General features: G+C 36.1%; 1 protein-coding gene across 2 annotated transcripts in view; it reads right to left on the bottom strand.

Annotated features, from left to right (window-relative positions):
• The window catches only part of zfyve27 (zinc finger, FYVE domain containing 27), a 126049-nt gene that overhangs the window by 51685 nt on the left and 59978 nt on the right, over positions 1-14386 (bottom strand). The window contains exons 8-9 of one of the 2 annotated variants that reach the window (XM_028795653.2): positions 2032-2103; positions 529-549 (exon numbers count right to left, since the gene is read on the bottom strand). In XM_028795653.2, the coding sequence (XP_028651486.1) occupies positions 529-549; positions 2032-2103 (93 nt within the window). The remainder of the gene's footprint in view (positions 1-528; positions 550-2031; positions 2104-14386) is intronic. The other variant, XM_028795654.2, reaches the window with a different exon arrangement.

Here is a 14386-nt window from a genome sequence, read left to right as displayed (position 1 = left end):
TCACACCAAGGAATGATCCCAGAAACAGTTCTGCTTGTGCCCAATTTACTGATATGCTCATTCTGAAATTTTCAAAGATAAAAAAGGGTAGTTTTGTGAATTCATGTCTCCACATATCAGTCTTATAAATCAGAGCGACTTTTCACCTGCATAAATAGTGGAAACAATAATTCATAGACCACAGAGCATACGGGAGAAGAATGTGCTTTTCCCCTCAGGACACAACTTGCCTGGGAAACCCATTAGGCAATATCCTCAGGGCAGTAAGATAGCCAGGCCTCAGTCAGGCACAGACATATCAACTTACACACACATAAACAAATTGCTACAATCGGTCAGTAAAGACACAAAAAGCTTTCATCCCTATTTCTGTCTAACATCCTACCAGGATATACTAATTAAGAAAATATTTTGCATATACTTAACTAAAAGAAGATCAAAAATAAATTAAAATGACTCAAAAACAGTGCAGCTGGTTTAGGAGTGTCCCTTATCTGTATTATATATAAAAGACTGTTTGATACCAACCTGTAAAATTAACTGCTGCTCCTTTGAAAGCAAAATAACAAGAGAGGAAAAAACATATTTATCACTTTTCTACAGTATGTATTTTGTTTCAAATTTACTGTATTCCTACATTTCTTTTTTTTTTCCAAAGGGGTCTGAAAAAGCAATATGGGACTAGATATTTAGACTAGACTAGAAACATATTATTATGATTTCAGAAATCACCAAGATAACATATGTTCAACAACGTTCCAAATGATCTATTCTGGTGACAAGCAATTGTCTCTATTTCATTATTTTGCCTCCTTGATTTGTTGACACATATGGAGGTTTGGATTCTTCAAACAAAATTTACTAATTTCCAGCCCATCCATCTACAGGGGACCTTTCACCTTCCTGATAACACTTTGTCCATCCAACAGACATGGCCATTTGTTCTGCTTAGTCTATTAATGGTATATGAAAGTAGCAAGTAAAACATGCTGGAACTGATTGGTCTATATTACTATTTTTCAACTTCAGTTTAACACACAAACAAAAAGAAGACACTGCATTCTTTGTGAGGAATGACTATTATATCCTTGTGGCTTATTTGACAGAGGGACCGCTTCCATTGTCCTCAAAATGCTTAACTTCACAAAGGATGTAGAACAATTCATTTAAATATTTTCAGTTATATGCAATGAGAGTTTGGTATGTTCTATGAATTTTTATATGGCAATGAAAATTTTTATTTAAATCAAAACTGACGTTTATTCCTGCAATTTGATATTCTCACCTTTAACTCTGTTTATCTAAAGATTGCTTTTTTATTTTCATTGCTTTTTCCAATTCAACAGGCCATATCTCTTCATTTTCAATTATTTATATTTGAATCCTACCACTGCATAGAAAAACTTATCTGCATTCATCCCAGACTTACTGGCAACATCAGTTGATTCTCCTTTGGAAGCACAGTAAAATTAAAAGTAATATTAGAAGTAGACACAATCTTTTCTCTCACAAACAAATGACATTTTCCATTATCACTTTTTTACATGACACTCTAACTTGTTTATATAAAGACATACACAGGCTTACCAATAATAAAGCTTTCCTAATAATTTTTTTTGGTGAAGATTCATTAAGGACTTCATGCTCATGAGTGGAATATTTGATCTGAATGCATGTCTCATTAATGACACACAAAACTCACCAAGTCAAAATGAGCATAAAACCTGGAAAACTCTCAGCATGTGAGGAGGCTGAAAGGTTAGGTAGTGTATGTACTCTCATTAAATCCTCCAAACATGACTGCTGTTCACTACAAAAATGGTTCACCTTAAATGACAGTCTGTTTAAAGCAGTTCCCATCCAGCCTTTAGTGTGTGGCAAAAGCTGAATGCACAATATAATAATTTACAAAGACTTGACAGTTTAAAGTGAGGACTGAAGTTTTAAGGAATGGAGAATAACACAACTTCAAAAATTAAGGCAAAAAATAAAAGATAGTTATAATGAATTTGAAGGAGTTGCAAGTTCTACCTCTATTGCATCTTTAAACTCATCGTCAGGCTCTGCTTCTTCTGCCTCCTCAAAACTTCCAGGAGAGTGATCCTGTAAAAAGAAGAAGAAGAAAAAATGATATCCTGTATACATACATGGTATGTGTGTATAAACCCATGTGTTGTCTGGTGTCATGGATGAATTTGTTGGCATTTTTCGCTAGACTTTGCAGTGGATAGTGCAGTAAACAAAAAACTTCCAGTCTGTGACAGCTCTTTATAACAGTGCAGTGCACAATGTTTTGCACCTTGAAGAAGATGAGCTACAGCTACAGAGGACCATGCTGAGTTCCACTTCTATCAGTTGAAAATAGATAGATAGGGATAGAGTAAGCATGTGACCACTAAAAGTGGACAACCTAACATATGGAAAATGTCATCTGGTCTGACAAATCATAACTTCAACTGCAATATGCAAGTGTTAACTTAAGAATATGGCAAAAATAACGTGAATGCACTGAAGTGTCTTTTTTGTGCCAACAGAGTAAACAAGTGCTGTTGGTATAATGGTGTTTTTCTAATGTCAACTAAGCCACGTAATATCAACTGAGCATTGTTTAATTTGCATACAAGGGCTAAACATTGTTCCTGAGCATGTACATCCCCTTTTGGCCACATTATACTCCTTCACACATTTCAAACTATATAATGTGTACCAAGGAAAACAGATGCAAGCTGGATGAAAAACAAAAGGACAGAGAGTACCAAATGAAAAATAAAAGGAGGAAGAGATAAAGCTGGTTATGGAGTCAAAGGCGAGTTGGCTAAAGCAATCTGGAAAAGGGGTGTGCTAACAGAAGAAAAACAGTAACGGTGGTAGACACAGAGAAGAAAGGTTATAATGAGGTGTGGCTATGGTGGGTGGAAAAAAAAACAGAAGGCAGGAAAATGAAAGTAACATCTAAAAGAGGCATAAGATATGTAGTGGAATGATTACAAGGAGGAGAGAGAAGCATTATGTATGAAAATGAGATTGAGATGTTGACCAGCTCAGTGAGATGAAGAGGACCAAAAGAGAAAAATGAAAGGAGCAGAGGACAATGCAAAAGCCAGATATTGAAGACCCATAAAGGGGTAACAGGTTCTGAGAAAGGGGACATTGATGAGAGAAAGAAATCTCTATTTATGTTAAGAATTTGATCATTGGCAATTTATAAATCCAAAATACCTTCCTGTTAAGGGTCACACTAAATTTGTATACAATATAATGGATTATTTTAACTGCTGTTGAGGGTTACAAGTAGGAATCTCAACTCTCATCATTACTCTATAAACTCCAATGGCTAATTTCTATGAATTCTAAGTTTATATATCGTTAACTGAGACTGAACTTGTAAATAAATTTGATCATAGGCAATTTCTAAATTCAAACCACTTACTTGTGAAGTGTCACACTTATTTTGTATACAATATAATGGATTATAAAGCAAAGTCATTATAATTAATTTAACTACTGTTGAGGGTTATAAGAAAGAATCTCAACGCTCATCAGTACTCTGAACTCCAATGGCTCCAAAGGCAAAGCTCTGATGTCACATAGCAGCACCCAGACATATACCATACCCATTTTTTATTTTAATACAAACAAAATAGATTCTGTCAATATTTTGACTAGGTTGCCATTTAATCTGAAGCCAACTCATATAAGGTAAGCATACTTTCTGTTGTTAAAAAAACAGGGCCAAAAGGGCAGTCTACATTTCCTCTGTATAAAACACCTGCACCCTTTGTGGCTTTTAGAATAACTTTCTTAACAAGAACATTCCATCAGTTTGCCATTTTTTCTGATGCCGATTCCTTTTGGCAGAAAGCATCTGTGCACATCTGCACTCCAGTCCTCTACTGAAGTACAATAAATCCAAGTTCCAGGTTATTAAAAATTGCTTTCAATCATGTCAGGCTGAACAGACCTCTAAATATTCTTTATGTAGGATTGGAAATTTGAATTAAACAACATCTAATTTTTACTGTCTGTTGAATGTGTTTTAAAACGTTCATAACCATTCTGCTGTTTTTCATCACGTTTGTTTCTATCAGTCCTACTTTTATCTATTTACAATATTTATTTCTTTCAAAAAATACATTACCACTTATCATATTTTCACTAAAAAAGATCACAAGAACTACACACTAGTTAAAAATAGCAGTTTTTCATCACATTTGTTTCTATCAGTCCTACTTTTATCTATTTACAATATTTATTTCTTTCAAAAAATGCATTACCACTTATCATATTTTCACTAAAAAAGATCACAAGAACTACACGATAGTTAAAAATAATAACATAACATTATCAAACCTGCTTTAAAGACTTTACAGTTGCAGCAGGCTGGAGAACTTCCCAGCAGCATTAGTCACAAAGCAGAAATCATCTCTGGACAAGACCCACCATGCACACATCCACAGTTAGATGGGCCAGGTAGAAACAGTATAGTAAAAATACAACACAAAATGATACTAAACCACACAACATTTGTGTCCAAGATTCTACTGTTTTAGATCTACTGTGTACTGTAGCAGTTTTCAATGGATCACAGCATACAGACAGACCATGCTGTTTAATGGTGTTTACTACAGATGTACATTATTTTCTTAAATAATAAAGCTGGAAAAGTATTTTTCTGTCCTAACGGTTCATGGATGCTGTTGATTTAACCTTGTGTAATTAAGTACTGTCTACAATTTATTACAGCACCTTAAATAAGGGCTGACTGACTGATGAGTCTTGAACAGATCATGTAACACTCTGTGGATGTCTCCTTACTGACAGGTCTTCTCCAGACTCTCTCAATCATTTTCCCCTCTCAATCACTTTGAGCTTGATCACCTCATTTCAAATCTCAATTCATTCTGAAAAATGTTATAATTAAACTTTTTAGAACTTTCATTTTGACTTACAGCTCAAGGTAGGTGCTTTCCAGAGCACAAAAACAATTCAACAACCCACAATTCACCAAAAAAGACCCAGTGATGATGGCAGCTCTTAGTGGGACTCCAGGAAGAACCTTCTGATGCTGCATATTAATGCTACGAAAGTGACTATACAAGAAAGGTTTACAAATCTTAAGTCCAACATCAAATACAGTAAAAGAAAAAAATAATAATCAGGGAAATCTTCTTTCTGGAGTTCAGTATAATTTATCAAAAGGGATGAAAGTGCTCTTTTAAGTTTAAATCTTGCTTAAGACAAAGTTTCTTGGTGAAGAAAACAGGACTCTTCAGGACAGCCAGAGAATTATTGGACACAAACAAGATACAAGGGCAAAAAGACAAGTTTCTATCTTGATCAAATGTGGCCCAAGACATTCACAAGTCTCTCAAGTTTTATCTCAGACAACACAGGGATGTTAGATGTATGAAGGCCACATTGTCTTTCCTGGGCCTCACTTGTTATTGTTAAACTTTAAAAGATTTTCACACCACCAAATTACCTTGAATAAAGGCTACCATGTTGTAGGGAAATCATTGGATTCACAACTACTGTTTCAAGCAGACTTTAATCTTATTACAGCACAGAGCGGGGATATTATACATTTATTTTCTAATTTTATTACCTAGGACTCCACTTCCAATTCCCAGGATGTCATCATTTGGCTAAATAACAAAATTATGAGATGCTGGTCAACGATGAACACAATATTGATAAATATGCCATATCTGAAAGCCTCTGTCTATACTTCAGCACATTCCCCATCCCATGCATGCACAGTATCATCTCTGTGCAAAACCTAATTAGACTGATACTTTTATTGTGCTTAACCTTTCAGCTAGAATATCCTCATTTTTTTCTTCTTTCCCATGACACATTTTTGCATTGATTATACTGTATTTATGCTTCCCGTACACTTGTCCCATTTCACTCATTATTGAGTCCTTCCTTTTGCAATTTTATCATCTACAATGGCTCTGCTGATGATTCCATCCTTCCAATTTAAATAACAAGCTTAACTTTCTCTATAGACATTTGGCGGACAAAACAGATGAATTTCTTGTAAATAATCAAGGCTCAGTGGATGAATCAAGGTCAATATGTTAAGTCAGCGGCACATTCTATACCACTGCTTAAACTGAATATGCTCTGAAAAAATATACACTTACAGTAAGGGTAAAGAGATAAAAGAGCTACAAATTGCAAAATAATAGAATTAAGCTGGGGGCAGACTTTCAGATTCAATGTATTCAATTATATACCATTATAATGTAACAATCTCCCCCCCCCCCCCCCCCCCACACACACACACACCTTCCCACCATAAGAATCAAATTAAGCTCAAATTCCAAGGACTTTGTAAGACTGTTACTAATGAATTCTACAATTATTCATGAATTTGCTTTAAGAAATTTCTAATATCTTCCTCTGAGATACTGAGGTATTTCTTGATGATCTCATCTCCCCACACAACACAGAAAAAAAAAGTCTCTCTCTTGGATGAACCAATCATCTTAAGTCAGCTAAAGAACATTTTGGACTCCATGAGGGCAGGAGTGTCTTCAGGGCTAGATGCCCCCTTTTAGATATGATTAAAAAATATCTTCTCATATAATTAATATGAATTAATATGTTGAATATTACAATGGTCCTACAACAAAGCAAGAGCACCACTTCGTCAGAGCTATAGATCTCTCTCTCTCACTCACTCATAACATAGATGAGCCAAAATCTTTTCTTGTTAGTTAATGAAAGTCATTTATTTATTAATTCATCCTAACCAAACCAAATTATTCATAAGGCCTTTGACCCATTAAACACATCATTTGTGTGGTGGGACATAAATAGAAGTTTATGAAGTGCTAGGTGCAGTATATTAACTTAGTTAAAACATTACACTCATTCCTTCAACAGTCACCCTGAAGAATCCCTTAGATATTTAAAAAGGAGGCAGGCCAAGCTATAGTCTTTCATTCCTACTTTTCAATCTGTTCTCCCTCTGTCACTCGCTCTTTCTATATGCAAAGTCCTCTCTTACCTAGGCAATACTCACTCCAATACTCCTTTACCATAAAATCACCTTACTCACCACCCGTCCCATAACAATTAATCAATGCAGAATCCAATATCTGCATCCATTCCCATCACTAACACTATCAACAACTGTGGAACTGACACCACTGTATGACATTTACCTCTCCAATTATTGTGACTTATTTTTAATAAGGTTATTGCCTTACCATGTTTCTAGATTAACATTCCTATCTCCTTCCAACAGCACCAGAAGACTTACCTTGAATATACCACACCTCACTTGAAATTCTTAAGATCCATTATTTTGCTTCTCACTCCATATAACTCATATTTCTGACTTTCAAACTTGTATAGAAAGCGACCTTTAAAATGTAACAGTAATTCACAATAGGCTGCATGTGCAAGGGAAAACAAAAGATTTTTTTTAGTCTGGACTTGTTCTCTCACCTTGGTGGCGTATTAAATTCACTCTTACCTGCCCTTATTCTCTCCATTCTTTTTGTTGAACTTAATTTTATAGAGCATTTTATTGCATTCAATTTCACAGAACAAAATACTGACAATATGTAACAGTTTTGTGTCTTGTACTGTATGACATTACCATGTGACCGAAATAAAACACACAGGCAAATAAAAATATCTTTCATTGAAAGGAGGGAATTTAAAATTCTAATTGAAAAGCTAGAACTAAGGTATAACACAACAAACTGACTGGACTTTGGCAAAACTGTAATCCACTGCTTGTATATTGATGTAAAGGCAATAATTGTCAGCAAAAAACAAAGACATTGCAATACATGAAAAGTGTGTTTGGACTAAAGGTTGTTTTCCACACTTACACTTAATGAGTCACATACTTGGACAAGATCAACAAATTACAGCATTGTTTCATCAATGCACCCATAGGCTTGTTTTCAAATCCAGCTCTACTGGAACTGACAAAGCTCAAACTTATCGTATTGGAACAGTTCGTATTATATACTCAAATGCTATTGGGAGCAGCAAACTGTAGTTACTGTAGCTATTATGAGCTGTGAGTTTAAGAATGAGTGATTGAGGCATTGTTACACATTTCATTAACACTGAATCAGAAATAGGGATAGATTACAGCAATGAGAAATCAAACAGCGGTATATGTTGCATTGCTATCAACAGTAGTCTTCAAACATGGTGGAGAGGGAAAGCAGTCAAATTCCCAATGTTTGCTTTTATGGTCAAATCACACATCTGTCACTGCTACATCTGTACCCAGTAAGTGAGTGTTTTCAACTGCAGGGGGGTATCGTCATAGCAATGAGGTCTCAGCTTTGTGCAGAGTGCCGATGTTCTCATTTTCCTTAGAAGAAAATTCAACACAAGTTCTTCATAGATCAAATCAGGAGCAATGCTTGAGGTTAACTCAGAAAACAAAAATATGTTTTAAATTTGGATGGTTTGCACCAAGGTAACATTCTATTATAGATTTATAGGGTCATTATTATTACACTAGCCATGTGCGCACAACTACGTTGCGCGTGTTAAAGTTGTCTGTGAAGGGCTCCCTGTTTAAACGTGGCTGCCAGTCGTGAACTGGGCCCTTCTCTCGTACAGCATTATGATTTTTTATAAGGGAAACAAAATTACAAAACAAAACCCTTGGACACTGATTCGATAGGAGCGGCCTACTCGGAATCACTGTCCAAATAGTAATTATGTGGTGGTGGAGGAGCATTTCTGCTTCTCTCCGTTCACAGTCCGTCTCATTTTCACGACGCTGTCGTTTCCTCTCACGATCTCTTCTCAACCTTTCTCCAATCTCGCAGGTTGCTTTGTGGCAATCCAAAGAGTAAGGAAGAACCAATGCTTCTTTCTTGAACTCCAAACGCCGACTGATGGAAAATCACAGAAGTGTGTCCGACTTATATACTCTGACTGCCGACTCCATGAAGCGGGTGAACATTCGATTTGGAAGAAGTGCTGCCAACGACGGTCGATAGAAACAGAAAAAACCACAGTCTCGACAACGAAGCAGGTGTCGACGCCAGATCTAAACACAAAGAGTGGTATCGACAGTGTTTGTAAACAAAAGTAACAACAAATGCAGTGTCAGGGGAACATGAATTCGCGGACAAACAAAGATCAAGATCCAAATGAAGATTATATATAAAGATTAGTTAATTTAAAGCACAACAATTTGTTTAGTTTGAATGTCTGTGTTTTGAGGTGTGACTGGAGTACTACAGTCTTCAGTAATATAAGCCTGGAGGAGATTCTTAATGCAATGCCTATGTTTTAGCTGTCTCTCTACTGCCATCTAGTGCTTCTTCTAATTAATTCGCGGACAAACAAAGATCAAGATCCAAATGAAGATTATATATAAAGATGTATAGACAACATGTCTTATATCACTGCCGTGCAAATAGTCAGTCAGTTATTGTCCAACTCTCTATATCCTAACACAGGGTCACGGGGGTCTGCTGGAGCCAATCCCAGCCAACACAGGGAGCAAGGCAGGAACAAATCTCATGCAGGGCGCCAGCCCACTGCAGGGCACACACACACACACACTCACACACCAAGCACACACTAGGGACAATTTAGGATTGCCAATGCACCTAACCTGCATGTCTTTAGACTGTGGAAGGAAACCGGAGCACCCGGAGGAAACCCACATAAACACGGGGAGAACATGCAAATTCCATGCAGGGAGGACCCAGGAAGCGAACCCAGGTCTCCTTACTGCGAGGCAGCAGCGCTACCACTGCGGCACCGTACAGCCCGCAGTCAGCAGATTACTCTAAAGGTGGGTTACTGACAGCAAGATGTCAGTGACCTTGGTATTCCATAAACCACAAGATTATTCAGGATATACCTAACAATCCTGGGAAGATTCAAGTAAGCAGGTAGAGAATCTTTTTTTTTTTTTTTTTTAAACATTTTACTGATTTTATTAAAATCAAATAGCATTCCATACAAGCAAGTCAAGTTTAACAAAACTAGGTTTGAAACAAATCAGGTAGAGAATCCTGAAGGGTAGCCCTCACAAAAGATAGTGGTATGCAGTTGACTGTGGAGAGAGACAGCCCGCAACAGTGGAAGACAATCAGAGATCATAACCTGACATATGGAATAGCACAAAAATAGCTGTGTCTAGTTGCAGATTTGTGCCTGTTGTTTTAATGAGCCATTTCTCATGGTGTAACATCAGTGAGCTATGGTCCTTCAGTGTTAAATACATGCTTAACTGTCATTTGGTGCTTCATAATTATCAAACTATGAGGTCATTTGGTGCCTCATACTATTTATGATTATTTTATTTTAATACAAAAGAAAAAGCTTACAAAAGTATATGTTAAAACTTGCATATTTGCATACTAATTTGAATTTATTTTGCAATGTTTTGATTTATGAATGTCTAGTAATAAGGAACACTAAAGAAATACAGCATAGTTCTTTTATGACGATTTCAGATCATGGGACCATTGTATTGTGAAGCATGGATTGCAATATAACTGTATCATGGAAAAAATGTATTGTCTTATACCTACATCGGATGGAACATTTTCACAATACAGGTGTTTTGGATATAGACAAAAGACATATTTAAAAAGTTTATAAATTTAATTGTGGGTCACAGCACAAGATCAATAAAAATAGAAGCTCTTTCCATTCTTAGCCAGCAAGCTCTTTTTCCCCCCATCTGCTCTATTTGCTTTGACAGTCACCAATCACTCTCTCACTCTGTATACCAAGAAAGGGAATTATGAGATGAACGTTACCTTCTGCTTTGATGCACATTATAAACATTACAGGCAGTCAAAAATCATTTCCAAATATGCAAGATGAAATAAGAGAGAGAAATATGTAGTGGAGTTGTATTTTTGGAAGACCTTCACTAGATGAAGAACTAGTCCTTAACCACTTATTCATTTTTCATCACTTTTAAACCTTCTTTTTCAAAACAGTCTTAGCAACCTGGAATAAAAATATCAATGAACATGCACTGAATAAATTCAGATATAAACATTGGAAGAAGGTGAAGTCTCCTATTAACCTTAAATCTTCAGGATGTGAAAGGAAAATAGGCGAACTCGAGAAAACTAATACAGACACCAAGAGAAAATGCATTCACCACACAGAGAGACAGGGTTGAGAGTTAAATGGATGGATATGTGAAGCATCAGCTCTAGCCACAGCCCAACATGCTTGTAGCTGTCAATCATTATTAATTTTTATGGTGTCTATCCTTACTGAAAGAACTCAAATTGGGAACAAGGATTCAATCTATAGGTGCTATTGTAAAAACGCCCTCTCAGGTGTGAGTCATTTCAGTAAGTTAAAAAGAATGCTCACCCTTCAAAGCAAATAGCCTATTTTTGCTCTCCAGTCTGGCTACTGAAGACATGGTAAATAAAATTGTTGCCATAACCTATCAAGAGAGATGATAATACATTTCTCTTGCATAATGCGAGAAGCTTTAATACCCCTGAAATAATTTAATCATATAAAGAAACAAGAACATTCTTAAGTAATAGATTAAATACTTCAGTTTTGCCATACTAGGATCTAGTCCAAATTTGTTATACACTGGACTTAATACATAGATAACAGGAGGAAGAAAATTCATTTTGGCAGCATCAAATACTGATTGAAGTCTTGGGATACACCAGTGAAAGCTGGTCATTGTTACTGCTTTTAGAATGACAAATGTCAACATAAGGAGAAAGCCAGGGCAAACACTAAACTTCAGGAACTAGCGACATAATATTAACAACAATGCAATTTTCTATACTAGCTTCTTTTCTCAAACTTGTCTTTAAAGTGAATCAAGTCTATTATTTCTGTTGCATTAGTATTTGTTTCTTTTACGTATTTAATGCTTAATCAAAATAACAATTTTCTTGGCAAGTTTTAATTATTATGTGGGACAACATACACAATTACAATATTTTTCAGGCTGAAAAAGGATGGCCATAGTGCAAAATAAATTATGATATGTTGAAAAGAAGGGATTAAATTCTTATGGACTATATGAGCAGTCTCTGGACCCAAAGATGGCCGAAAATATGAACGTATAATGTGCTTTATTAAAGATGACATAAACAGATCCTGAAGATTAGAAAGTACAAATAAAGAGTAAGGAAACAAAAACATTTTCCCACTGGGTGTATCTAAACACCAACAAGTCATGCCTATTATGTGGGGATGCAGATTCACTAACCAAAATAGTATAACTGTATTCCCTATTTAAATTCTATATGTGCCTTCTCCACAGTCTGGTTTCTACTTTCTTCTACCATCTGAGCCTTTGTGAAATTCTCACTTTCTGACTCCAAGCACAGAGTCTAGTTTGAAGAAAGTGCTTTTAAGCCATGGCAAATTATCATTTTCAGGTTCATCTCAGGACATGCTTCTGGAGCCCCAGATATAATGTAGAAGTCCTGAATGCTTCTATAAGGACTTTCCTGTCTCTGTTTCTTCTCTAGCAGTCCTAGGTGATCCAGCACTTCTATACTAAGAATAAAAACTGGAGGGTTCCAGACAAGCTAATGAGTCCATGCATATTGTACAGGGGGAGTACAATATCCTGCCATCTAGAAGGTTATCCCAATATGTTGAATTGAGCTTCCCATTATTTCAGTTTATTGAATTCAGGATCCTGACTGAAGTACATGATCATCAGTCATGTCACTACCTGAGCACCATTCACATTCCACAAAATGGGCATTTTGAATTAGAGAACCTTTAAATCAAGGCTCAATATATTTTAGATAAAATGAAGCAACAGTGCGATGTTGAGTTTTAAAATTTTGTAAAAGATGTCTCCCTTGCTTGTACATTGCAATGAAATATTTCTGCAATTGGGATAACAAGCTAAATTAATAGTCAGCTTATGTAAAATTATAAAGTGTGATGTTGAAATCCAAATTTTAGCTCACCATGTTACCTGGAGCAATCATTTAAATTACTGTAATTCTGTTCTAGCTCAATACATCTTTCTGCAAAATGTGTTTTAGTGTTATATTGTATTGAAAAAAAAGGCATTACAAAAGAAATTACATAAAACAGACTTCCTATTACTATCAGTCAGTTACTTTCCAACCCGCTATGGCATTACAAAAGAAATTACATAAAATAGACTTGCTATTACTATCAGTCAGTCATTTTCCAACCCACTATATCCTAACACAGGGTCACGGGGGTTTGCTGGAGCCAATCCCACCCAACACAGGGCGTATGGCAGGAACAAACCCTGGGCAGGGCGCCAGCCCACCGCAGGACACACACACACACACACACCAAGCATACATTAGGGACAATTTTGGATCGCCAATGCATCTAACCTACATGTCTTTGGACTGTGGGAGGAAACCAGAGCACCCGGAGAAAACCCACGCAGACACGGGTCCCAGGTCTCCTTACTGCGAGGCAGCAGCACTACCACTGCGCCTATTACTATTATAAAATTGCTATTATTAATGTGATTACATTTTAGGTGATCTCTAATACATCTGATTCAGTGAAAATTAAGCTTTATTTCCAGATTTATAGCAAGATACATAAAGTTAAGATTTTGGGACAATGCACTAATAATATATTGCATAAAAATGACACAATTAATTCATTAAAGTCATGCAAAACTTTACGGGGACTTGAACACTTCTCTAGGTAAGCAACTGATAGCAAGAGCATAAACAAAGACACTCATAATGTAAATGTTGATAAGTACAATATGTGAAGTCTGGGACATTGGCTTGATCAAAGATATTAAAATCAGTAAAGCTTCTCTTTTTTTTGCTTTAAATCTGAAAGCAATTCACAGTTTTGCTAAGTTTTTGATGCAAAGTCAACTGCCTGAAAGTAACCTTCTGAACCCCAAGTTCAAAGCTTTCTCTCTTTTATGGTCAAAAAGTAGCTGCAGATGAAATGATGGGGTGACAACGGATGCCAGAGAAAATCCTCAGAGAACTTTGTCTGGAAGCAGTCACCCCTTCCAGATGTAGGACAGAAAATAGTGGATGAGCTCATTTCACTAACATTGCCAGAGAAGATATTTTCTTTTAGCTAACTGCAAATCTTGCTGTACACCTGCTTTGACAGTTTTAGAATAAACTGGAAGTTGTCCTCTTTTCTAAGCTAATGGATGTAAATAAGATTATAGCAGGTCTCTACTACTATAGAGACTGATCAATATTAAGAGAAAAACATGCTAGTAAAGTTCAGAGATGAATGACCCCTGCATTCATATCACTATTCTGAAAGGGTTCAAATTCAGAGATATTAAATCTCATATCTGACCTTTTCTTTAACTCAACACTCCCATTATAATGCATGATAAGCACTTGTTTAAGTAATTTAAATAACCAAATTTTTGTTTATTTAAAGAAGTACT

The sequence above is a fragment of the Erpetoichthys calabaricus genome, chromosome 2, assembly GCF_900747795.2.
Source record: "Erpetoichthys calabaricus chromosome 2, fErpCal1.3, whole genome shotgun sequence".
NCBI classification, from domain to species: Eukaryota; Metazoa; Chordata; class Cladistia; order Polypteriformes; family Polypteridae; genus Erpetoichthys; species Erpetoichthys calabaricus.
Note: the sequence above shows the minus strand (reverse complement) of the source record. Positions and strands in the feature narration are given on the sequence as shown.